Source organism: Scomber scombrus, chromosome 5, assembly GCF_963691925.1.
Source record: "Scomber scombrus chromosome 5, fScoSco1.1, whole genome shotgun sequence".
NCBI lineage: Eukaryota > Metazoa > Chordata > Actinopteri > Scombriformes > Scombridae > Scomber > Scomber scombrus.
Window position 1 is genome coordinate 13,634,391 of NC_084974.1, and position 24,458 is coordinate 13,658,848.

Here is a 24,458-nt window from a genome sequence, read left to right on the forward strand (position 1 = left end):
AATGTGCACTATCCACTAATGCTGACATTAGAATGTCATAACTTGTAGCCCCATATCATATGCCATGCAAATATTGGATGAAATTTACTGGCTAGCTAACTGGTAACAAGGCACAAGGTACTTTGCACTGCATAGATGTTTCCTCTTTTGTGTTGCAGTCCAACCATGTGAATCTAATCCTCTCCAAAAACCAAAATATTGAAATCTATGTCAGGTATGAGGTAGAACACCTGTCAACACACTGGTATTGACAGATGTGTTGTTGTGTTGTTACTAAAATGTGCCAAGAAAAAGTTAGAATGCCCATAAGAATATATATAAATATATATAATATATCTGTATGCAGCCATTCCACCTGCCTTTTAGCCTTTGCATTTTTTTTAATTCAATTAATAGATTGAATTTTTGTTTTGTCTCTCACAGATGGGTGAAATGCTACAGCAGAAATGAACATTTGTGCGCATACATACAAAGTGAAATCTTGGATCTTTAATAATACATGCATTCAATATGAGATAGGTTTGTATTAATGTATGTCATATAATATGAACGTATACATGATATTCTATTCAAGTATTCCTATAATTTGTATATTTGGTCTTGCATCTGTGTCCATGGAAATTATTCTTGATGTAAGATAGGAGCGCCACTTACTTTTAATTACATGTTTGACAAACATGAATATATCCAAATGAGTTTTTAGGGAGTCTCAATACAGAAAGCAATTCACTACCAACAAAACATGCATGCTCTACACCAGGGGGAGGCAACCTTGTAACCATGTAAGAACATTTTAATGATATTTTCCCATTACTCACAACAAGGGCATAGGAATTATTTATGGATCCCATTTTCAAAACACTGCTTTCAGTAACTCATTTAAAACATATTGCACTGGGAGGAAATGTCAAAATGGAGACCACAGTGCATCAGTACATCAAACAAAAAACGTATATTATATGAGAACGCTGCCATCAACATGAAACATCAACATTAACATTTTAATTTTGGGAGCTGACTGATGTTTTTTTTTTTTTATGCAGCTTTGCTCCTCTCTCACCATGGACTGACGAGCTGTAAATTGGAGCAGGAAGAGACCCAGAGGTGATTTATTTAGATAGGTCTTTATTATTACAAAGATGCTGGAATTTGTTCTTTATTATAATGTAAAACACAACAACAACAAAGTAAGCGGATCTGTGCTCACAACGTGACACTTCAACATCTGCTGCAACTCTTCTGTCCATGAGGGAGGGAGGAAGGCACACTGTCTGTCAAACTAAAGAATACAGGCCACTCATGAGCAGGTGTGGTGGTTAACGAGTGATTTTAAATGCTGCTGAGAGGGTACTGCTTTTGCCAGTGTGTCAATGACTATACTGCCAACCATGGCATGCGTGCCTAAGGTTGCAGACCCCTGCTCTACACTTACTTTGTATTGTGTGAAGGTGCTTCTTTCTCATTTCTGTCTGCTAGCAAACGAGAGAAAAATGCCTGAAAGCTGCTTTGTGGTGGGATACACTAACATAAGGCTAAAGGACTGAGAATTAATTTTTTATACGCTGCTGAACTAAAAGACTGAGCCTTTAAGAAGACAAAAGTGAATATAGGGCTATATGCTGTGTGGCGGAAGAGACACAGAAATGAACTGCACAGGCAGCCTGCAGCTCAAAAACCTCTTTAAAAGTGACACATACACCTGGACATGTTGCTAGTAACAGGGATGGATTTATTGAAAGGTATGCAGTGTTTGTAATAGGCTTTAATAATAATAATAGTAATAGACTGAATATCATTGTGGACCTCAGGAAGCCTACGCATCCCCTCTCCACATAAATGGCGAGGTGGAGTGTGTTTACAACATCCTGAATTCATAAAACAAAGGATGTCTCATAATTCCTTAACACCTCCCACCTGGTGAAGAAAGCTCAACAGAGGCTTTTCTTCCTAAGAAAACTCAAACAGGCCATACTTATATCTCAGCTCCTAATAAACTGTTACAGAAGCACCATAGAGAGTATCTTCTATTACTGCACCACAGTGTGGTATGCCACTTGTACCACCGAGAACCAGAAGGACTTGGTCCAGGTAGTAAAACAGCACAGAAGACTGTGGGAACTATACTCCAAAACAACAAAGACAAAGAGTATGCTAGCCATCTGTAGCTGAGTCAAGGTTTATTACTTTTTTTAAATGTTATTATCTGGTGAACTTCCTCAAAACTTGAGTGTAATATTCCATTATTATAACATTTACATTTGTGTGCATTGTATTAGTTATGAGTTGTTAGTACATTACATTACACATTACATTAGTATTTTGTTAATTTTTGTAAAACTGTTTTAATACACACAACAACAACAAAAAAAGCTACTACAGCTATTGTGCTGGAGACAGAGAGACGACGCTGCAGTGTGTGTGTGTGTGTGTGTGTGTGTATGCTGACTGTGTCCTGTGCTGCTCTTATAGAATAAACATTCAGATCCTGTTTCCTGGTGTGATTGGTGTTCTTCAGCCTGTGAGCAACCATCTTGCTGCACGTCTACACAAGAAGGCTAGCAGCATCAGTAAGGACCCAACCCACCCAGGTCACAGTTGGTTTGTCCCCTCACCATCGGGTAAGAAATACGGAGCCATCAAAACCCAAACTAACAGACTGCCATAGCTGCTGAGGACGGAGCAATAAATATTACCACCTACACCCCACCCCCCACTACTGCTAATGCACTCCAACAGGGTTTTTACTAGGTCCTATTTATTATCTTATCTTGTTCCCATCTTGTTTTCATTGCTGCTGATCACTTAGAGTTATCAAGTGTTATTTCCTTGTATGCCTACAGGGACAAAAAAAAGAGCTCAAATCAGAAATAACTGCAATTTTCCTGCCCGATTACAAATTATCAGCTGTGTGTGTCATGTCAGCCTGTTATGTAGTGGAGTTTACTACACAGTTCTATCTCTACTGCAGATGTGACGTCAGCCCTTGTATTCATGTATTGCATTTAATGTAACATGTTTCAGCATATACTATAAACCTCCTCAGTGGTAAATAAAAGGTGTTAAAATGATCCTTTGACATGCTGAAATCTAATGTTTTTATCTAGCTACAGGCATTTTGTTAGCAGTTCAGCCCTTGGTTGCAGATTATGGTGCCGATTACTTTTTTGAATTGGGCATGGTTTTCAAAACACGACACAAAAAGTATGCTGCGGTTGCAATCTGTGTTTTTAAGCTTTTGTTCTGAAATTAAACAGCATTTATAGGAAGACATTTTAAGACATCACAGAAAACCCCCTCTCCCATTAGGGCTTCCTTCAAAGCAGAGTTCAGGCTCATTCAATACAATGCAGTTTAGCTGACCTGCTGCATTTATCCAGCACCAGCTATTTTGGATGGGCATAACGGCTGTGGTTGAGAGGGGAGTTGACTATTGGAAGTCAAGGGTGTTGTACTCTAGTTTATGTCCTGCTTGTTTAACAGTAATAATTATTAACAGGTAAATTGTTTATACTTTCGCCCTTACTTCCAGATTTTCAGCGTCAGTAAGCAGTTGTAGCCCACTCGCTCACTGTGAAGTAAGACACGCTGTGGTCCACCTCTCTTGGAGATCACAATATCATAACATCCAAACACTTCTCTCCTTGGACAAGCTGACAGGAGGACTGAACCGACAGTGAATTAAAAACCACTCAGATACGTATCTGTTTCATTTCCTGTAGCTTTCACCCCTTGTCCTTGAGGCTTTCAGTAAAGATTACACCCAACCAGCAGATGAACGGGAATTGTTTTCATCACTAGCCTCTCCTTTCCCTGAAACATCCCTCAAACCATCTGTTTATGCTGCTTCTCCAGCTCAGTCATGCATTGCATGCAGGTATGTCAAACAGCATGCATGCAGGCACACACGTTTACCACACTGCACGAGATGGGACAGCATTTAAAAACACTGTATAAGATGATACAACATAATTCAGCTAAGCTTTAGAATTTGATAGGGTTCAAGGACTCCCACTGCAGGAATCCCACTGCAGCCCCCATTTTCCCCCAGTATCATGCGGTGGAAATGTTAAGTGACTGTACAGTTATGCGGTCAGAACAATTGTATAATTTTTTTACTACAAGTTTCTCTGAAGAATCACAGACAACGGAGTGATGAATCTTTCTCTTTTACTCATGCCAGCATGGAGAAGGACACACAGTCGTTCTCATGAACAACAAACAGTTTCAACTCCCAGTGGAAATTTGAATAGTAACACAGTAACAAAGTCATGAAGTACAGAAGTACAGAAACCAAAACCAAGGAATACTGATAACTAGGGGTGTGACGAGATCTCATACCACGAGATCCCGCGAGATGAAGCGCAACGATATTTCTTGTTGACGTGAATATTGTCTCGCGAAGCTATAATTAAGGGGCGCACCAAAAAAAAAATCGCTCATTCGCACGTCATGTCTTCTTTTTATAATGTCATGTGTGGATCATTAACCTTGTTGCAGCTTCTACCTGCTGAGAAGATCTCAGTCAGAATTATGAGATGAGGAGAGGAGCAGTGGTAAATTGACCTCAGGTCTCTACACTGAAAGCCTGAGGTAGGAGGAGAAGGGAATCTAGCAGCTATGGAAGCCTAATGATGCAAAAAGTAAAATTATAACACAATTTATATGTTGTTCTACTTGTGTATTTATGTGATACAGGATTTGTGCAATTTACCTTTATTTCTGTGCTTTTTTATTAGCGATATGTTATAATTTGTGATAATTGGATTCTTTATATAATTTATATTTATATATTACAATTGTTTTTACTCTTTACAATTTACTTTTTAGTATTTGTGATTGTATCTAACTTTTGTATCTATGGTTGTTATTTCCATAAATACCAAAATTATCCATCTATAAAATATCTATATGGGGAAACCTTTTACAGTGCTGCATACTGCATATGATAATTATATATTTAGAAAGTAGAACTAAAGTGATTCATTACAAGATGATTAGTTCAAACATTTCAATTCCATTTCCATTTTGTGAATTTTAAATAAAAGAACAGTCATGTATTTGCTCATTGAAGTTTTCTTAAAAATATAGTTAAAATCTTGTCTCGTCTCGATCTCGTGAACCCAATATCTCGTCTCGTCTCGTCTCGTCTCGTGAGCTTAGTGTATCGTCGCACCCCTACTGATAACCTTTCCCAGCCCCCCCTCACAACTGGCAGACATAGGTAACACGTAACAGTTTCTCAGTTCCCGTAAATCCCCCTACCTCTTGACCTTTTCGCGCCTTCTCCTTTTTGCTACAGTAACTTCAGTTTTTAGGTAAAACAATTAGTATCAAATGTCAAGAATAGTCATATAAAAATAGGAAAACACACTGCATGTTTCAAGACATCTGAATTACATCATAATCCTATTTTTTATAACACAGACTATACAGTTTTAAATATTTACTTTTCTAACAAAAAAATCCCTAACAAAGTTTAAACCAACCCTACATTCTTTTCATGAATGTACATGCAGAATTGGCAAAATTAGGGAGAGGTGTATGGGCATGACTTGATAAAGTGTATCTTTTGAATAAAACTATGGGAATTGTTATATATGTGCTGTAATACTATGAGTTACAGAATGCCAAAGTAGACAACAAAATCAACTCAGATAGAGGGTCTGGAAAGACTCATTTTACAGGTTCCCACCCCCATCTTGACATCATGTTACTTCAGCCAGTCAAGCTCAAGTAAAGTTAAAAAGGGATGCCCAAAATCATAGCTGTTTGGTGATTGGGTCTATTTTCTCTGCGTTCGATGCTCAAACATGTCTCATATAGCCCCAGAAACCACACCCATAAGGAATAAAAGAGCATAGGATGCCACTCCCATCAGCCACTACAGTCAGATATTTTCCAGCAACACATAACTCCCATCCAGAGAGCCACTATGGAATCAGGCCAGGTCCGTACTGTTGCTCCATCCTACCTAGGATGGTCAATCTTCAACACTTTATGCTGCTGTCTGCCTCTTGGGGTTGCAGCTATCGTCTGCTCCTGCAGGGTACGTATCAATTTCCTTAACATGAAGCTTTTTTTTCATTCTCATCTGCTCCTATCTAGTCTTGCATGCCCTAAATTCAAAAACTATTTAAAAAAAAAACAATTTGTAAATAGCAAATAGCACATTCAATTAAGTGGAATACTTCCCATTTTCTATAATTTAACATGTACTGTAGCTTGTTGTCTGGTTTGAGGCATTAGGAAACAAATCTTGAGACTGTTCATTATGTAACCAGTCAGGTTAGTTTTGCATGTGTATGGATATATTTTCCAGTTCAAACATGTCTTATAAATGAATCTGAATTGCTAAATTACAAAACAAATTTCCAGTTTATGGAGCATCTCACTTTTTTTTTCTCAATGACAAATTTGTTTCAACTGAATGTGATTAAATCTGAGGATTGTATTTCCTCAGTCAAACACAATTTTTCCAGCAATTCAATTGCATACAATAGAACTAATCTTGATCATTGTTTTTTAAAAGGTACAAAATGCTACTGCCCTCGGGGACTCAACCAGAGCTGCTGATGCATCCAGGACAGCCAAGATGCTAAACGTCATCGGACTTGTCTGTGGAATAATTTTGATCATCATTATTGTTGCAATCCAAGCCACTTCAAAACACTGAACTAACATCTTCAAAAGAGCCTGCTTTTGCTGGCAGACCTGTTGGAATCTGAACACCGCCTTTGTTATGGACTTCCCCTCCTCCACACGCAAGGTCTCTAAATAGAAAAACAGATGTCTAAATCAGTGAGTACATATGGATTGTACACGTGTTGGTCTATATACTGGATCAGGCTCCCATAAACAGACCAAAGGAATGCCATTTTAAAGCACTACTTGTGGTGGTAAAAACTAAAAGTATGTATGTTTTTTTAAGGAGACTTTCACGTGAATGTTTTTGAGATCAGTGATTATGATAAAACAAGCATGTTCAGTGACAAAAATGCAACTAACTAAACAAAAACTAATTTTTTCTTATTTTATTTTGATTTGGTGAGCTTATGATAAAAGTAACAATCGAGATTAGAAACTGGCCCAATTTCCAAAAATGTTCTGGAGTTGGTACTAATTAGGTTGATGGAAATGAAGTATTCCTCATGTTGTGCAATAAGTTTCCTGAAGGGTCCATGATTGTAAGGATGTAGTATAGCTTTCTGATTTGTTCTGTCAGTATTGCCTGTAATAATCAGATGGGTGCTTTGTCTAGCTAGCTTTGCATTTTTGTTTAACAGCTCTGTATTTGCATGACTTATCTGAATATAGACTTTACAACATTATATAAAACATAACTTGCTTACTTGGTAAACATCAATACTTCTGCCTGTTTTTGTTTTGTTCTTATTGTGTCAAACTGTTTTGGATTTTAAAACTGCATTCTTGCATTGTACACAAATACTGAAGTATTAAACAGTCTCTGTTTACCAAATCTGGTTTTCGTTTTTCTCTGCCGCAGAACTCTTTCCTTTCAAAATTCCTTCAAGATGGGAGAACAGATATGATTCTCTGTGCTTCCTCTGAAGCTCCTCAATGTCCTGTTTTTTATCATCACAAACACAAACACACACAACAGGAAACACGCAAGGCTCTGGTCTCCTTCCATCTGACAAGTATTATCTTGCCACTCATCCACCTGAGCAATCATGCAGAAGTAATTAAAAAATGACTAACTGATGAACCATGCTATAGTTAATGATCATAGCTACTTACATCTTGTGAAAACAATCCTCTGCTTGTTTTGTGTAGCACGTGAAGCAAGGAGGCAGCATGAGAGATTGACAGATTCCCCGAAGGGACCTCTTGGTCTTGGAGCCACACACATAAATTGGCTTCCTGTCTAGAGGGGGACACACCCAGTCTGGCCTGAAACAGCTCCCCCAGGCATGCCTGCAGTACCTGTGATGCACAATGAAAAAATTATTAATTAAATAATTAATTAAAATTCACATTATCCTGAAACCTGACACTGGAAATGATATGAGTCCACCTATCAATAAGTAGCCAATTAAACATGTTCAAAGCTGAGTTACATCTGAAAAGGAAAGTACTGTCAAAGCTATTTTCCCCAGACCATTAAGGATTCATGCAGACTTTGGATGTTTGTCTGTACCTTGAAGAAAAGCCTCTGGAAGGCAGGACTGGAGTCAGAGTTCATGTCTTTAATTTTGATATGGGACAGACAGTGGAGGAGGAGCAGAGAGAAGCCCCCAACCGAGTGGAGCCTCTGGTGCCGGACAAAAAGTGTCTCCTCTGCCTCCTGTAAACAAGGCAGTCATTCACACGCATCTGACCTATTATCAGTAACACATTGCAACTGTACAAAGAATTAAAAAGCATGCACAGTGCCTCATCACATTGCAATGTACAATACAAAGGCCATTCGTAGGCCATCTGTGAAAGGGAAATAAAAGAACTTTTGTCTATAACTTCCTCTTTTACAAGAAGTGACCAATTCAATGATACAAACGTTAATTTGTCTCCTATAAAGTACACTAAACTCTAGGTGGAAGCTGGAGTTGCACATTCAGCATGAAGAAAATGAAAGATGCTTGTACCAATGAAACCAATATATGTACGATACTACATAAGCAGTAGATAAACAGTATATTCTTTAAAGTGTTTATTCAAAGCCTTTGTTTGCCCTTCTGCGGGATGAAATGTTCGCTCACAGAGTCCAAATTGTCCAAGCAACAGCTGCAGCTCATATCCTCTTCCAGTGTAGTGAATCCCTCTGAACTCCAAAGGAATCTGAAATACTGCAACCTACCCCAGAAACAAACTTTATAACCCTATGCCTTAGAAACCTGAAGGTTGTAAAATTGCTTGTTATTTACTGATTTGTCTTTCTGTCTGACCTCTCTCCCTTGTAAACAGAGGGGGGTAGGAACTGATGTGTGAGTCTTTTGTGTCCAGAGATCAGCAGGGCTCAGGGCGATGTTCTATAAACCCTTTCACTTTTGAGACTGAATAGCCCTTTCAGCACTGGTGGATACTCCAAAAAGATGTGAACAGTAACTTAGTGCTCTGCTGTTGTCTGAACTCTTTCGTTCTGATATACAGTTACTATGAATGAAAATCAGTTTATTAATGTGGCCACAGTTCATGTGGACGTGCTGTAACATGTAGTTTGTTCCATTTTTCCTGCAGTTGCATCCACTTATTCCCTTATTCCCTTAATCCTATCATTTGTCAAATGTATTGATTCTCTGTCACCACTTGTTAGTTGTGCATAGCATTGGGTCATTACCAGTAAATGCCCTGCACCCAAATCATTACTTAAATAACAAAATGTAACCTAAATATTAAAAGTAAAGGTCCTGGTTATCTAGCAGAATTGCACATATTGTATGTTATCATATATTATAATATTAGATTATTATTACTGATGTATGGAGAATTTTAATGTTTGCATCTGGTTGAGGTGGATATTATTTTAACAAAATGATATACTGTTGAGTAGATTAATATAAAACAATATTTGATTATACAGTTTGTACTGTACTGTATAACTAACCAGTAACCTGTCAGATAAATGTGGTAAATAAATAGTAATATTTCCCTGAAATGTGATGAAGTTCAAGTGTAAGTAGCATAAATTGAAAATAATTGCTGCAGGTTAACCTAAAACCATGTGTAATCAAGTATTGTCAAGTAAAATTTAAATCAACTCAAATCAAAATTGAACTTCAACACAGTACTATTTATTTTGTTACATTCTACCACTGACAGTATGACAGTTGTCTAGGGATTCATTACTCATAAATCAAAACAGTGTCTAGCACAGTGGTCCAGATATTACATTATTTGTTCATCTTAGAAAAAAGGCACATAATAGATTCTAAAAAGACCTCAGAAAGAGTATAAGAGTGGCAGATCTGACGTAAGTCCTTAGTGAAACAACAATATACCACGCCTTTCACAGAGCTAAATTAAATTTGGACAGATTTTAACTGCCTGTGGAGCACTGTTTAATATCTGTGGACAAGGTGCTTACAGTTATCAGACAGCTGCAGCATGTTGTATAAAATGTTTAGAAGTATGAGCTCCCAGAGAGCTAAAAAATAATCTCTGCAGTTTGTCAGTTTAATGATCTTTTTTCCAAACTGAACACAGCAGACAATATTTTTACTAAAGCAGGAAATAGCACAGCTAGGCGTCATCTCATCTTCAAAAATTCTGTGATATTAGATTACTTTGTTTCCCCCGGTAATAAGGGGTTTAGTTTGTTGTTTGTTTTTAATTGCAAATTCAACATACACTTTGGCAGACAACAAGCTCCAAGTTTACCTGATAAAAGAAGGAATTTCTGAAGGCGTTATTGAAGTAGTTGTTGTTTGGAAGACTAGATGCTATCTGAAGTGAAATGGCTGGAGTCTGTGAGGAAAAACAACAGAAACCCCATTATTTGTATTACAATATGCCTTCAGTAGCCCTGCCCACAGTAACACTGAAAAAAGATAGATACAAAACTATTTCATAGTTAAAAAACAAAGAAGAATAAATAAATAAATACATACCAAGAACTCGACACAAAGGCCAAGTCACCTTTAGTCTTTAACCATAAATGCAATCTTAGTTAGAAGGTTTCCTGCCTGAATACCACAGGCTGCATGGAGGTTCAACAGGAATTTAAATTTTAAAGATCGCGCCAAGCCAGGCCACTCAAAGCCTCAAAATTAAACATTAAAATCAATTTAAAAATGGATAGGTACCAAGGTTTAGAGTAAGAGTGAAACTTTGATACCAACCAGTTTTAGACTGTGCAGTGTTTGCATCAGGAATAGTCCATGTTGGAAGACCAGGAACTCTCTGGGGTTGAGGGTTGAGGGGTCAGAAGGGATCAACTCTCCCTCACATTCCCATTGAGCATCGAGGATGTCTACAAAACTATTCTTGCCTTTGTCTGGACAAAAAAACGGAGAGAACAGATTGGCACAAGCAGCAAGGCCATAAACAGTGTTGGGGGGTTACTTTATTTATCCCCGAGGGGAAATTCAATTAATCTGTTAGCTCTTCTGTAAATTATTGAAGAATTAGACAGCCTGATGGCTTTAGGAGCGAAGGATCTTTTAAATCTCTCCGTCCTGCAACGGAGAGAGAGGAGCCGTCCACTGCTGTTTTTTTGGTCCATAAAGATGTTGTGTAGCAGATGATCCAGGTAATTCAAGATGGCCTCGACATGTGTCCGAAATCACTCCCTAAAATCAGATAATTTCTTCTATCTACTGATTTAGAAAAAGTTAATCATTTTTTTTCACTTCCAGGATTATTGTAATGCACTTTATTCTGGCATCAGCAGACAAAACATACATATCCTGCAGCCCTTCACTGATCACCTGTGAGTTTTAGAATTTATTTGAAGATTTTCACGCCCCACAATGCAATGTGGGGTGTGAAAATCAGGAGGGCAGAAGTTGCTCAACACATATTAGTCACAGAGAAACAAACAGTGCAACAACATTTAAACAGGCCATAATTTGTAGTGATGGGAATTACGTCATTCATTTGGCTCAGTTCAGCAAGTAAGCCGGCTCTTCCAGCTCCCAAACGGCTCTTCATTAATTACTACTTCTGGCTTTTATAATTCAGCCAAATTTAAAACATTTTCAATTTTGTGTGTGTGCCTTTCTCCATAGATCATCACTAGTTATTTCCCATTTTGTCCTGTAGCTCTTCATCTCCCCGGCTGTCTGTTCCTGCAGCTATCGGCTGATAAAATATATATTTTAAACGTTTAATAACAAGTGTATCTGGGTACTGAACATGTCTAAACACACCTCTGCAGCTATGCTCTGCTACGGACAGCTTCATGCGGAGCAGCAGCTGACCTGTCAGATGAATCTGAAATCCAGTTTCAGCAGAGCTCCGATGGACTTACACTGCCATTTAACGTTTTCAAACAAGCTTTGACACGCTGATAACTGCAGAGTTGAAAAATTACAGGGTGAGATGCGAAGAGAATTTCTTTGGTTCTCATGGCTGCCAGCAACTCTTCCTCCCACAGACAGTCGCAGAGGAGAGACTTCTCCAGCAGGCCTGAACCGCTGTCTACCTCAATGAGCATATACTTGAAAATGAGTGCGGGGCTTGGTGGAAGCGGGCAATATCATTCTATCATTTACATAAAATTCATGACGTAGGGACCTCCCAAACAGTCGACTATGTCAGCATCATGGATGTCATGGGCCCTGTCGCTTACTACTGCACATATTCAATGGGCCAAATAACGCAGAAGCAAACCTGGAAGCTAGGAACTTTTTTTGGCATATTATAATAGCTGGATAGGGTGCCGCTGCTCAACCATTAGCCGTTGTAAAAGAGATGTCTGTAAAATTGTTCACAGAACACCTCAAACTGCAAACAAGGCCAATTATGATTCTTTCTATTATTTATTTTTGATCCATGGAGGTTTTATCTTAAGCAATTTATAAATCTATGATGTTATCTTAATGTAAAGTCTATGGCTGAGGGGGAACTTATGGGTGGGGTCAGCAAAAAAAACACTACTGCGCATATTCAGTGGGCCGTATAACTTAGAAGCAAACCCGGAAGCTAGAAAGCTTCAAGGCCTGCCGCTCTTCCTGGGGGCTTGGTATGCACCAACCAAGCAACTTCTATTGGCCTATTGGATTGCACCATTTTTGGTCCAGTATCCAGATCTTCTAATACATCCATGGTCAGCACTGGCACCACCTTCTCATGGCTGAGTTTAAATAGCAAATGACAGCTTGAACCATTTTCAACCCATAAAATGCCATTTTTTTAAGATGTTAATATTAACATCAGCATCGATGAGTTTCATCTCAGTGCAGTAATATAATTTAGTTTACAGCTCAAAACCACATTTTAGTGTGCATTACCTCTAGTTCAGATTTCGGACACTAATTGTCGTCATTTTGTGTCACCATCGCCCTGGCCCGGATCTACCATACGGGCAATCTGGGCAAGTGCCCGGGGTCTCTTGAGCAGAAAGGAGCCCTGCGTGATGGGGTAAAAATACTCTTTTTTTTTTTGTTGGTCGGCCCTTACAGAAATGCAATAAAAAATGCAATAAGGAGGCTTTCAGCACTCTCTCCTTTAATGGTAAGAACCATTATTTTATGTGTGCATTTAGTTGTGCTATTTGTTGTGGATGATTAGATAATGTTATCAGCTCACCTGAACTACTTATTCAGTTTTTGACAAACAGGTGTGTGATTTGACATGCCAGCTTGACTGGAAGCTCTAAATAATTTTAATGGCCAGGGTGGGTATAATTAGGTGGACGTGTTTAGTGCTGCGAGACGTTGTGAGGGGGTCCATGAGTGTCAGTGCCCAGGGGCCCCTGGGGCCAGCCTTGCCATCGCCAGCTGCAAGTTACAGAGGTGTGGTCAGACATGTTCAGTAACGGCACCAGTTACACCATTATTAAACTTTTTTTAGAAAAGATTTCATAGCTGCAGGAACAGACAGCCAGGGAGATGAAGAGCTACAGGACAAAATGGGAAATGACTAGTGATGTGTCGGTGGCGTTTTTGCTTAAAAATCTATGGAGAAAGGGACAAACACAAAATTGAAAAAATGTTAAATTTGGCTGAATTATAAAAGCCAGAAGTAGTAATTAATGAAGAGCCGTTTGGGAGCTAAAGGGGCGGCTCTTCTTGCTGAACTGTGCCAAATGATCTGGCTCACTCCCAACTGGCAAATTCCCATCACTACAAATTAAGTCTGGCCTTTTTAAATGTCATTGCACTGTTTGTTTCACTGTGATTAATATATGTCGCTGCTGAGAAACGTCTGCACTCCTGACTCCCACAGGTGCTCTTCCCACCCTCTAAGCCCTGGCGGTTACACCTCCAGTGTCCAATGATTCCGGACAAACGCCTGTCTTTTCTCTTCCCGTTAATGATTGTAATGACTCATCCTGCACTCAGGGGCATTCTCCCTCATCCTCTTCCAAATCTAACAACAGTTGGTGTGTGTGGAGTTTTTTGTAGCTCTGTTTCTCTCTGCAGCTCTGTAACATGTTATCTCTAAGCAACGCCCACTTTTAACCGGATTAAAGTCTGACCTGAGCAGATTGCTTTTAAATGATGGAGGGGCAATGTTTTGGTTTTTTTGTTTTTCCCGTTGAGAGTGCTGAGGCACAGAGCGTAACAAAGTTAAGACAGCACTTTCCTCCTGGAGAGCTCATATTTCTCTGTCATGAATGAGTCATATGCAGGATAAAAGATAGCAGACAGAGGAAGTAAGAGTGGAGCAGCTGGATGAAAGAAAGATCATTACACAATACAACGTAGCCACGTACTTAAAGTTGAAATTAATTGGTTTCTAGCTCCTTGATGATTGGTGTGATTTGATGAGTTTCAAAGTCCTATGTTTTAAAAAAAAAAATCTGTAATATCTTGACTTTATCAAAAATGCTACACAATAAACACAAATTAACAAGAAGGAATGAAAAGGTGTTGGTTTGTAAGGCCAGAGAGATGTCGAGGAATAATGCTCATTTTATTATGAACCCCCTCTCAACTGACACAAATCTCACTCCAAGCTGAAGTCAAAACTTGGCAGCCCTGCCTGTGTGGGAAGTCTCAGGAATGTAAATGGATTAGTCTGGTTCTGACATGCAGCCCTTCCTGAGTTGCCTTCAGCCAACTAGCTGCTTTTTAGGCGATGAAATGTTAATGCTACAACAATAGCTACACAAAGTTTTTTTGATGTGTTATTTGAAAAAAGTTGACGAAAAGGAAACTCCACCACCTCAATTGACCAAGTCCACTATACTCATCAGCCCACTACACAAAGTCAACCTGGCCACTTGCTCCCTGGTGGTGTAACACTTTCTTCCAGTCAATGTGTATTATAGTATGAACCTTGACTGTGTGTGTGACTTTTTGAAACTATGGAAGAACACAAAACATTAATTAACATTAGATCCTGACCGATCATGTCGGCGTTGTGGGAGATATAAATAATCAGTGAAGTTACACCTAAATGCACACAGCGTCTCTCTCAATGGGGAGAAGTACTTGTTGTTTCTGCTGTGGTAGGATCACTGCAAGTAGCCTATTTAATGAACTCAAACATTTTTTGGGAGGGGGTGTTTGATAATCAACACCCCCAACTGAAATGTCACGGATATGGGTTCACCCGCCAGTTTATGTGCCATTTGTGAACTACACTTTCAGCCAAATGTGTATGTAAGTCGAGGATGGAAAATCAAAGTGCTTCTCATCATAGTGGGATAAACAGTTTAATTAAATCGAGAATAGAGTGTAAGAAACAATTCTTGTAAAATGTGCAGACTTGATTATGCGTGAGCTGGTTGTTGTTGTTGTACTGAAGCAACAATTACGGTAGGCTATAATTAATGCATGAAGGATGTATTATGTGCGATTCTTGTGAGTCCATTTAGTACCCCTTTATGCAATAAAGTAGTTATTTGAGTGCTCTGCACTGTTGAGCCGGTCTTGCTGATGGAAATATACTGTTTACTAGATTGGACAGGCAATAAAAGACACTGCACCGTTGGATACAAAGAGTTTTGCTGTTTTTGCCTTTGTGATGTAGAACATTACAAAGTAAACTGGTCACTTTTTTTCAGTTTGTCTGTTTTTTCCCCTTATTCACCTTTTCTGGAAAGAGATGGCCTACCCACTTTTTGTATTTGCACACCCAAAATACAATTTCTGTCCTTGCCACCAGACAGAACTAAGACTTTTGTAGAAAAATGATTAAAAATCATACCAATCATTATACAAAGTAGAGTATTTTATATACATATTAAAACATGTCTGGAGGGGATCTTTAAAGTTATATATTTATGTATTGCATTTGGAACCACTTATTTAATTCGTAAGGTAACAAAACATGATGTTTTTTAATAGTTACACCAGGAACTAGTCATCATTTGACAGTGCCTCAGAAAGACTGATCTGAGTAAAGTCATCTAATTAAACCCTGAGACCCTTAAGCTAAACAAAGTAACTTGCAAAGTAAATAATGTCTTCCATCTGCGCATCATCAAAGCTCTGTGTTGGGTATTTTTGCCCAAACACTTGAGTTTCAAAAATGTCTACCATCTGGGCTTCATCAAAGCTTTGTGGAGTGGGTGGAAAAACACATAGAAGCTGTGCTGAAAAAGAATACACAGTACTTAAACAAGGTTGCATTCTGCTCTTTTCACAAAAGTATACCATTACATACTGAGTACTCGATGGTTATGCTGTCTACATGTGTTTTATGTTTGTGCATGCAGTTGGTCGGCTCAGTACCTAATTAAATACTGACAGCCCCAAGTGTGTCCGACCTACCACTGAGCCCTCCTCCAACAAGCCCTGCCCCACAAGCCCAACACTTCAGCTGTAGCTCCACGCCTTTCAACAGCTGGAACAAAGGAGAGAGCTCCAGCAGCCTGGTCCAGTCCTCTTCTGGAGAATAAAAGCAGCATGAATTAATTAAGGTAATGTAACACAGGCACCATATTCTAATTATGTGTTACATCACATCATGATGTTACCTGAGATTGAGGGGACAGGGATGTGTACAGGCTGAGCAGACTCTTTTAGAGGTTGGCTCTCTATGAAGGAATTGAAACAATCAATTGAAACAATCAATTATTTAAGGCATTTGTAAACATTTTGGGATATTTTTCTTGGTGTTGCTGTGAGGTTGAGAGGTAACCAGCAAAGAAATACACTGCGTCCAAAATCACATACTATTTAATACTCAGTATGTGTACAATCGTTGAACAACTTTCAAGTAAATAAACAGTAGTATGTATCTTTTCAGATGCACTGAGCTGTAATTAGCCTCCTTGCCAGTTGGAGATGCATAACCATGGTAACTCATGCTAACCTTAAAGTCTGAACTATTTAAAAATATATATTACACCTAGCAAAGTGAAACCTTGCTTTAATTGAAGCATTATTGACGTTACGCCAGAGCTACCTCGGTTGTTGTGCGCCATAGTCTGTTATGTTATTGTTGTTAGTGTTACTACTTTGTTGCATTGTGGGATATTTATGCCGGTGTAGTGTGTAATATTAATATGCACTTCATGTACTATTGGTTTCATACTAAGGTTTCAAACATACTAAAAAATCTCAAATACTGTTTGAGAATAATAAAAAGATGTTAGTATGGAGTTTTGGACGCAGCAATAGTCAAGCACAGAAACCCCATAACACTTAAACTTATTGCTCTATCTCACACAGGTTCTGCCCTCTACCGAACTCTTTGGCCAACTCCAGCGGCCATGTTGGAGCCGGAACACACATACACTTGCCAAGTGGGATCAAGCCATTATACTATGTGAGACGCATGTAATTGATAGGTTCATCCTAATTGACCAGCTAGATAGAGACAAATTTCAGTGGGCAATTGCATGTGTGTGACTAGAGGAGAGTATTATCCATCCAGGATCTGCCTGTGCTTATAGAACTATATATGTATATATATTTATATTTAGAGGTGCTGTTAGGCAGATTATGTTACCTTCATGCAGAGTCAGGCTAGCTGTTTACCCCCTGTTTTAAGTCTTTATGCTAAACTAAGCTAATCAGCCGCTGGCCGTGGGCTCAGATTTCACAAAAAAATATGAGAATGGTATCAATGTTCTCCTCTAACTCTCAGCAAGAATATTAATAATAATTCTCAATAGAATAATAAGCGTTCAAATTCCCTCAATCTATGTATGCATGGATGTGTGTCCTTTCCCAGACATATGTTTCCAGAATCTATAAAAGAACATGACATAGGTACATACAGTATAGGTAGTATGCATACTGGTAATATAAGGTCATTTTGAGTTAAAGTTAAACAGGATGGTTCATGCAAAGTCATTTTGGGTGAGGCCCTAGGAAACAGGAAGCCATCCTGACTCTTGGCAAGCGGGAGATCAGCCTCTGTGCAGCGAGAGGAGGAAGGTGGTTGTGTGAAAGATATACTCTTTTGTGCAAAAGTCCTACAATGTCATAAAAACAGGAAATGTTTGGATCCTGGCTGATACTGTCCGATATGCAGTAGCGTGCGTGCATGTTTCCCACTCTCTCTCCCCCCCCCCCAACATCCGCAACGCATCAAGACACCACTGTGCAGCATGCCATCAGATCATCTTCCCTTAGGTCACTGCCCACTTTACAATGCACATACCATGTGACACAACATCAAAAACAGCACATACTGCCCGACTGCTCTTCACCCTTAGAGGAAACTTCTAAATCACTTCAAAAATGAAATCAATTTCTATAACAGACACAAACATGCTCCATAAACAGTTTTAAATTTACTTCACAAAGAGAGAGAGAGAGAGAGAGAGAGAGAGAGAGAGAGATATTAGCCCAACAGCAGCGCCAATCTGGTCCAGAGAAAGTTAAAAAAAAGGCACCCAAAGCAGGTCCACAATCATACAGTATCTTTATCTACCGATTTTGCTGTTAAATCAACCGCCATCACCTTTCCAGAATAACAGACAGTGCTTCATCACGCACCTGCCCATGGGCCAATCAGCCAAGCTCATTTGAATGACGACGCCCAGGCCAGCACTAGAAACTCTGCTTGACATAGGGCGTTCTGTCAATAACACATCAAAATTTGATTGGCTGATGATACGGTCACTCAACGTTACTCACCCAATAGCAGCGTCCAGCTCGATCAGAGGCTAGCAATGCAACTACTGCTGACCCCAGCAGAGGAAAGGAGCTGTGATGCGTTTAGGAGATTTGAGCTCCACAAAATATAACCATTCGTTTTCTGGATAAAGTTGCATAGTGAACAAGTAATTGACTCCAGATCTCCAGATACATTTCAGAATGACCTTTTAATTATGGGGAAAACAGAAAAAAAAATTTGACAGGGCTAGCAGTGCTAGCCTTGCTGCCCCTGACTGCACACCACTGCATATGTGTATAAATATGAGACGTACGATGGATATCTTGTTAGGTTTTTTTGCAATAAACCACTTCAATTCCACAAGTCAATGTATAAGTCTGATTTTTAACCCTCTGAGACACAACACACACACAGAAAAGGGTCCAGCATTCAGTACTATAATTTGTGCCTCATCTCACCCTGGGAGTGAATTCCAGAAGATGCAGTGTGTCTTGTTGAGTTGTGTGTTGGTGCTGAACTGGCCTGCAGACCAGTGTCCTGGGGCTGAGATTTGACAGGCTCCCTCAAAGACTGGGTTGAGATTCCTTTAGAAATACAAACTGTCAGAAACCTTTTGTACATTGCAACCCAGAGATCAAGACAATTCAGTTCAAGCCTCTCCCCACACTGCTGTGAGGCTTTGTTTTGTAAAGTTAGCTCTATAAAGACCCAATACAGATCATTTTGAGGTAATGCATTTACTTTAGAGGGCTAGTTTTGATAGACACATAAACCGTTTATGTTTTATTGTTGTTAAACTAATCCTAGTGGTAAACACTGTAGAGTCATAGTAATCAGCTCATCTTGCACCTCCTTCTCTTAATTCCAGAGACAGTAGAAAAACAAAACTTTGTAAAGAAACAGAACACCCTGAAGCTAAAACAAACTCAATTTTAACTCAGTGCCTGTTTACTTTCTGACTGATTTATCCCGCTGCATTTTGACAATAATCACACAAACACTCAATTCAATATGTCTATAGACTCCTCCTACACATTTATACAGACATGTTATCATAAGGCTTACGTGGTTTGAAAAAGAACAAACCTTTCACCACAGGCACAGATGCTGTCCAAACTCTGGAGGCCATCTCCATACCATACGCCTGCTTTGTTGACAAACCTGAAACATACCTCAGAAATTCAATTTTAAGTTTTATTTATATAGCGCCAGATTAAAAAAAAAAAAAAAAAAAAAAAAAAAATTAAAAAAAGGTACAACAAGCTACCACAAGCTTTCACATAGGGCAGGTTTAGACCGTACTCTTTAATTTGATTTAAAGAGACTCAACATTCAAGCACTTGGTGATAGCGGCAAATAATTGCATAACCAGGCTCGAGGTGGGCGGCCATCTGCCTTAACTGGTTGTTTTTAGAGAGACAGAAAGAAGGAGGGAGGAGCAAGAGAGAGTGTGTGTGAGGGGGGGTGGCACTGAGAGGCACAGTAACAACAATGATAATAAAAATAGAAGTACGACACCTGCTGCTCAAATAACACAGTGGGAAGCACATAATGTATATAGCTACCTGATAATGCCATTACACAATGAGAAAGTGTGCTTTTATGTATAAACAGTGTATCTAAACGTTTACCTCTTATAATGAATTAGTATCCCTATCATGTAGTAAATGCACTACCCATATCTGGTACTAATTCATTACCAGAAATGTGCTGATGGCAGGTGTTACGTGAGAAGCTGACAGGCTGTTTATCTTCTAGGAGCTGGTTCAGTCTCTCCAGCAGAGGTAAAGCCTTCTTTTGGAGCAAACCTATGACATTCACATTTGGTTTGTGTTCACTGCACTGGACCAGACCATATTCCTTGTACCAAAAGTTCCCACACAGTACAGCCTGGACAAACAAATAGAGAGGGGTAGCTCAGAACAACATGGAAAGGAGAAGAGATAACCAAAATAAACATTTCTCAACATCCCTCTATCTTTATTATGCAATTTATTTAAAATGTAATTAAAATGTTCTCTGACCGATGAGGGTAGCTGATTCGAAAGGAAAAAGTCAAAAACATATATCCATCCACTTCCCTGCATTCATATTTAGTTTTATTTATATTAAGTGTTATTTATTTTGTGTGTCTTTATGTAGTCTGACCTGAGCAGTGTCAGCACGGAGCTGAGAAAGTTGTCTGGCAAAATGTAGCGCAATAAGAGCAGCCTCCAACTCTGTCTGTCTAGAATAACACTGCTCCCACAACTCACTCTGTCTCAGTTCTCTTTCCTGGAAGACACATATACACATACTTGTGCAATCAGAAACATGCAGACTCATTTACATTTAGATAACAATGGTATAGGGGAACTAACACCTGATGTGGACTCAAACGTTAAAGTACTAAAATGGTGCTGTGAATTTTATATATTTGGCATCTGTGGCCTGAGAGAAAAACAAACACCTGACCTAACTCTGTCAGTCACCAGTAAAGCTACCGTGCCACTAATAAACCACAAAGCCATTCTCACCATTACATGGAGGGTTACCGCCCAGTCGCCTCTTTGTGTTGTCCATTTGTCCTGGTCCTGTTGCAGTTGCTCCACACACACATCCACCTTATCAAGGCCTGACACCAGCTCTGAGTGCCAAACACACTGCTGATCCCACTCTTCATCGTCACCTATACACACACAGCCAGAGATACACATAGACCCAGAGATGGTGTCAACTCAAATAAAATATTGAACATTGAAATGATGTCAGTATGATTGTAGGGTGACCAGACATCCTAAAGAATTCAGGACATTCCTGAATTATGAGCTGTAGTAGCACACTTGAAAACTTTAATGTTGGATGCAGCATCTTGTGATTTGTGCCTCATTGCACAGCTATTTTTCCCTCCTATTTTTTGTTTTGTTTTGTTTTTTTATTGTACAGGCATTGACAGCAGGGCTCTATGTAATGAAACAGTTAGTCTCAGGGCTATCATGCAAAATATTGGACTCACGACAAAAAACACTTGGCAAAATCAGGACGTGCCCTGAATTTCATCCATTCTAATCTGGTCACCCCCAGACGCTAGCAAGGAGCGTCTCTCATTTAGAAAGTGATGAATATAACCACGCCGACGGCCATGACTGAAATTTCCATCGTGCTCTTCATTCAGCCAGCTTGACAGCCAATTTACCCAGTGTGAGGATGTTTAGTACATGTGGAGGCAGGACCAGAGCCAAGTGGGAGCGCTGAGCTGCTCTCCTCTGGGCCTCAGCCTGCACTGAATCCTGCAGCTCCATGGCTGCATCCCTTAGGTGCCTCCCTGACCACTGGACCTGCTGCAGAATAAAAACTTACACTTGTAATGTGAAAAGTAGAGGCACACATTTGCATACTGATGCACAAAAGACATGCACACATACCCAATTTAAGGAACAATGGCAATTACATGCACACACAGACATGTAGTGACTTTCCTTACCTATTAGTTAGGTGACTTTCCTACTGCACAGGAACCTAACAATATCATCTTGCTCACTTGAAATCAATAGCTTCCCAAAATTACTTCCCAATGCTGTTTACCCCTACATTTGTACTCTCATTTCCCCATGTTGCGTGATGATGTTCCCCAATGTCTCCTCCTATACTCAGAGGCCATGGTATGTAAGATATTTAGCACCAAAACAACCCCACCCCTACCCCCCCCCCCCCCCCCATCCCCCGCTGACCTCATAAGAGTTATCTTCTGTTACTCTAAAGAGGCACTTGAACAGAGCAGAGTCCAGATCAGAAAGAATATCTTCCTCCCGCTGCCTCTGCTGCTGCCAGTAAGTGTTTCGCACACACACCTCTCTCAGCAGCGCCTCTACCTGGTGTACAATAGGGACAACATATGGAAGCACATCGGATTCATTCATTTCATCTACATGTATTCAGTAGGCTGCTAAATAAAAATAAAAAAGAGAGTTCAAACAGACATGGCTTCAATCACCTTAGATTTGAAAAATGGTCATTGTAAATGTCTCTCCCCTACTTCCCCACCTGCACACTATCTGTTTGATCTGCCACTGTTAACCAGTAGGACGCTGTAACAGGTACAACAATTTTTCTGGACACATCCAGCCTGGCTCCGACCACTGGGGCCAACACCCCTGTTACTGGGTCGACAGTCCGAAATCCATAACGGATCGGCACTAGGCCTGTGAAGAGCAGAAAATACACAGAAAAAGACACAACTTTATCTGTTCTTTATTTGTTGAATACATTTTGAAAGTGGATTACATAAACACTGGACATAAATCTAGGTTTGCTTTTCACAGTACCTTTCCCATCTGGGTCCACCATAGTCCCTGCCAGTGGTATTGAAATCCCAGACATGAGGTCAGTGTGGCACCCCAAAACAGGGACACAAAGTCCAGATCCCATGGGGTCAGGGTACTCCATCCCCAGCAGAGCCGGCACACAAATATCTGAACCTGAGACAGGCATTTCTCCTGGTATGAACAACACAGGAGCAGTCAGAGGGTTAGAAATGGAAAATAAAATATAATAACGTACTCAGATATTTTCTCAAAGCATTCATGAACAATTTCATAATGTGCAAAATTAGGTTAACAAGACATTGATGACCAGCGTACAGAAGACTGACATTTAATCACTTTACATTTCTGACAGAGTATGTTAACACTGCTTAGTAGCATTTCCTTTAGCTATGATCAAACTACTTTTAGACAAAAGGGAATGCAAAAATAAATACAGGCAGAGCAAAGGTACATTAAACAGGATTGTGACTCCATAGCACATCTGGCAAAGCACATTAAATGTAGATTAGCAGATTATCTAACACTGCACACCTGATCATACCATCACAGCAGCTAACATTGGCCACAGTAGTGTTACAATATTGAACAAAATGCAAAGATGATGGATTGGAAATGGCCTCTAGCAGAACATTTCAGTTCAGAGGAGGAACTCAAACTAAAAGAGAAACATACATAATATGAGTTTATCTATGTCTATAATATAATATAATGAACATTCACAGTTCATGTAATATCTAATTCCAGTGAAATTTATATGAAACTTGCGGATTTTATTTCATTGTGCTACTGCCATGGCAGTCAATCAATCAATCAATCAATCAATCAATCAATCAATCAATCAATCAATCAATCAATCAATCAATCTATTTATATAGCACCAAATCACAACAAAAGTCATCTCAAAGCAGCGTGGGTACTCTGATGTAATGGCAGTGGGAAGACTCAAGATTTGTTTGAATATGATAATATTTTGAGCTGGTATTACTATAATACCAAGAAAAGAAGAACTTGGGTTGTATATGAGTTAGTGCACATGCTAAAATGAGTGAGTATGTGAGACAAAACCGGTTTGCTTAGTTTCTGAAGCGGGCGGTTGCTTGTGAAAAGTAAAGGTCATCCAAAAAGTCTTTAAGTTATGAAAATGTCATCCTCCTTAGGCTCATGAAATCTTTCCAAAGCCCTTCTTAAGATTAAAAAATACAGTTCACTTTATGCCTAAAACGTTCTTCTTCTCAGTAGCAGTGGACACTTAAGGACAAGGCTGTGACACCCAGAAGGAGCAAAAAGTTAGTCACAAAATGTTTATAATATTAAATGTTTGTACTTCCAAAAGCAATGCAGGTGTTGGTTTCATGAAATTATCTTCATATATTACAAAAAAGAGTAAACTAAATAAGATAAGCACATATAAAAATATAGTATTTGTCTACTCAACAATGAGCAGATTTATAGGAGGGTGATGACAAGCAGAAATTAAGGCTAAATTAATAAAAAATGGTGAGTGTTTTCTCCTTT

At 39.3% G+C, this 24,458-nt stretch overlaps 2 protein-coding genes across 5 annotated transcripts in view; one reads left to right on the plus strand and one right to left on the minus strand.

Moving 5' to 3' along the window:
• Positions 1-1,105: 1,105 nt before the first annotated feature.
• The window catches only part of si:dkey-103g5.4 (uncharacterized), a 31,887-nt gene continuing 8,534 nt past the window's right edge, over positions 1,106-24,458 (minus strand). Inside the window, exons 13-29 of one of the 4 annotated variants that reach the window (XM_062419486.1) lie at positions 22,944-23,114; positions 22,663-22,820; positions 22,350-22,490; positions 21,815-21,959; positions 21,156-21,307; positions 20,788-20,913; positions 20,340-20,529; positions 19,726-19,800; positions 19,098-19,223; positions 16,547-16,606; positions 16,341-16,457; positions 10,797-10,951; positions 10,336-10,422; positions 8,159-8,305; positions 7,759-7,944; positions 7,474-7,583; positions 6,635-6,770 (exon numbers count right to left, since the gene is read on the minus strand). In XM_062419486.1, coding sequence (XP_062275470.1) covers position 6,770; positions 7,474-7,583; positions 7,759-7,944; positions 8,159-8,305; positions 10,336-10,422; positions 10,797-10,951; positions 16,341-16,457; positions 16,547-16,606; positions 19,098-19,223; positions 19,726-19,800; positions 20,340-20,529; positions 20,788-20,913; positions 21,156-21,307; positions 21,815-21,959; positions 22,350-22,490; positions 22,663-22,820; positions 22,944-23,114 — 2,147 coding nt within the window. In that variant the 3' untranslated portion in view covers positions 6,635-6,769. Of the gene's footprint in view, positions 1,280-6,634; positions 6,771-7,473; positions 7,584-7,758; positions 7,945-8,158; positions 8,306-10,335; positions 10,423-10,796; positions 10,952-16,340; positions 16,458-16,546; positions 16,607-19,097; positions 19,224-19,725; positions 19,801-20,339; positions 20,530-20,787; positions 20,914-21,155; positions 21,308-21,814; positions 21,960-22,349; positions 22,491-22,662; positions 22,821-22,943; positions 23,115-24,458 lie in introns of those variants that run through there. The other 3 variants (XM_062419487.1, XM_062419485.1, XM_062419488.1) reach the window with 3 other exon arrangements.
• On the plus strand, positions 1,394-7,477 carry LOC133980713 (synapse differentiation-inducing gene protein 1-like). The gene is made up of 2 exons (XM_062419492.1): positions 1,394-6,046; positions 6,530-7,477. The coding sequence occupies exons 1-2, from the start codon at positions 5,933-5,935 to the stop codon at positions 6,671-6,673; spliced, it is 258 nt and encodes an 85-aa protein (XP_062275476.1). The 5' UTR covers positions 1,394-5,932; the 3' UTR covers positions 6,674-7,477.